Here is a 1,631-nt window from a genome sequence, read left to right on the forward strand (position 1 = left end):
TTAATGTAATATATAATAATTTAGATGAAGGTGCTACTTGACATTGTTAAAGAAATTTTACAATACAAAAAGGAAACGATAAACTCATTATCGTATCGCAATGGGCTACTGGAAGTCATAACATCACCTGTCCTCAATGAAAGATGCTACATTTAGCAGATTTACAGGAAGTGTCGTTATTAAAGATTGACAAGTATGTATTTTATGGGTATCAATAATACGTATATTTTTATATTTTATTAGGTTCAAGAAAAAAATGTCTCCTGATTAACACTTATTTTTCTTTTAGAATATAAAGGAATCTTTTAATAGCCAAAATTCCGGTCCTACAATTCTATCGTTGTCATTTGCAGCTGGCGGAGTGGGATTAATTTTGGTAAACGGCAATCATTTGTTGTTATTCGTTCGACATTCATTGGAATCCGCAGTTGGAGACACAAGCACAAGACCAGATTTACCGCTTTGGTCAAACAAAGAATATTTACAAGTTAGTATAGCATGCTTGTTGATTTCTACGCACATATGTTCTTTGTAAAGTTTATTTTTTGAATATTATATCATTACGTTTCCATTTCAGATTTGTGTTAATACAATAGAAAAGCGTATTAAAGCGTTGCAAAAACGAAAACTTGAGATAACGAGGAATGAATTGAGCGGCGACAAGAGGAAAGTTACAAAGCTTGCGCTGAACGATCTCAAATCTCTTTTCGGCTTCTAATTTATTTCTTGTAATAAATAGATAGAACAATAGAACAATAGGATAATAGTTTTATGTTGTAAAGAATGTTTTACTTAATCGTAATTATATAGAATCGGTTTTATTTTGCGCATATATAAAATTAAAATATATCTTCTACATTAAACACTATTTTTTTTATAACAATACATACTTATTTTATTAAATGATAAAATAGCTGTATCACATGTGATTATCTTGACTATTAATATGTGCTTTAACTGTTTTAACTGTTGTATTTGTAACTGCAAAAAATTTGTTTATAAAAGGGGATAGATAAATTTTTTTCAGTTACAAATACAACAGTTAAAACAGTTAAAGCACATATTAATAGTCAAACAAAAAATAATAAAAATAATACACAAATTGTCTATAGAAAATTCACATGTGATACAACTATTTCATTATTTAATAAAATAAGTATGTATTGTTATAAAATATTGAAAAAAAATGTATTTAATGTAGGAGTATATAATAAAATAAGTATGTATTGTTATAAAATTAAAAAAATAGTATTTAATATAGGAGATATATTTTAATTTTATATATGCGCAAAATAAAATCGATTCTATATAATTACGATTAAGTAAAATATTCTTAATAACATAAACCAGCTAATATCCTATTGTTCTATCGTTCTATCTATTTATTACAAGAAATAAATTAGAAGCCGAATAGAGATTTGAGATCGTTTAGCGCAAGCTTTGTAGATGCGTTCTTCTTACCGCCACTCAATTCATTCTTCGTTATCTCAAGTTTTCGTTCTTGCAACGCTTTAATACGCTCTTCTATTCTATTAACACAAATCTGAAATGGAAACGTAATGATATAATATTCAAAAAATAAACTTTACAAAGAACATATGCGCGTAGAAATAGATCGGAAGAGCACACGT

General features: G+C 27.3%; 1 protein-coding gene across 1 annotated transcript in view; it reads right to left on the reverse strand.

Moving 5' to 3' along the window:
- Positions 1 to 1,399: 1,399 nt before the first annotated feature.
- The window catches only part of LOC105449551, a 7,308-nt gene continuing 7,076 nt past the window's right edge, over positions 1,400 to 1,631 (reverse strand). The window contains exon 10 of the mRNA XM_011688809.1: positions 1,400 to 1,543. Within this exon, the coding sequence (XP_011687111.1) occupies positions 1,400 to 1,543 (144 nt within the window). The remainder of the gene's footprint in view (positions 1,544 to 1,631) is intronic.

This window comes from Wasmannia auropunctata, unplaced genomic scaffold, assembly GCF_000956235.1.
Source record: "Wasmannia auropunctata unplaced genomic scaffold, wasmannia.A_1.0 LD336076.1, whole genome shotgun sequence".
Classification (NCBI taxonomy): Eukaryota; Metazoa; Arthropoda; class Insecta; order Hymenoptera; family Formicidae; genus Wasmannia; species Wasmannia auropunctata.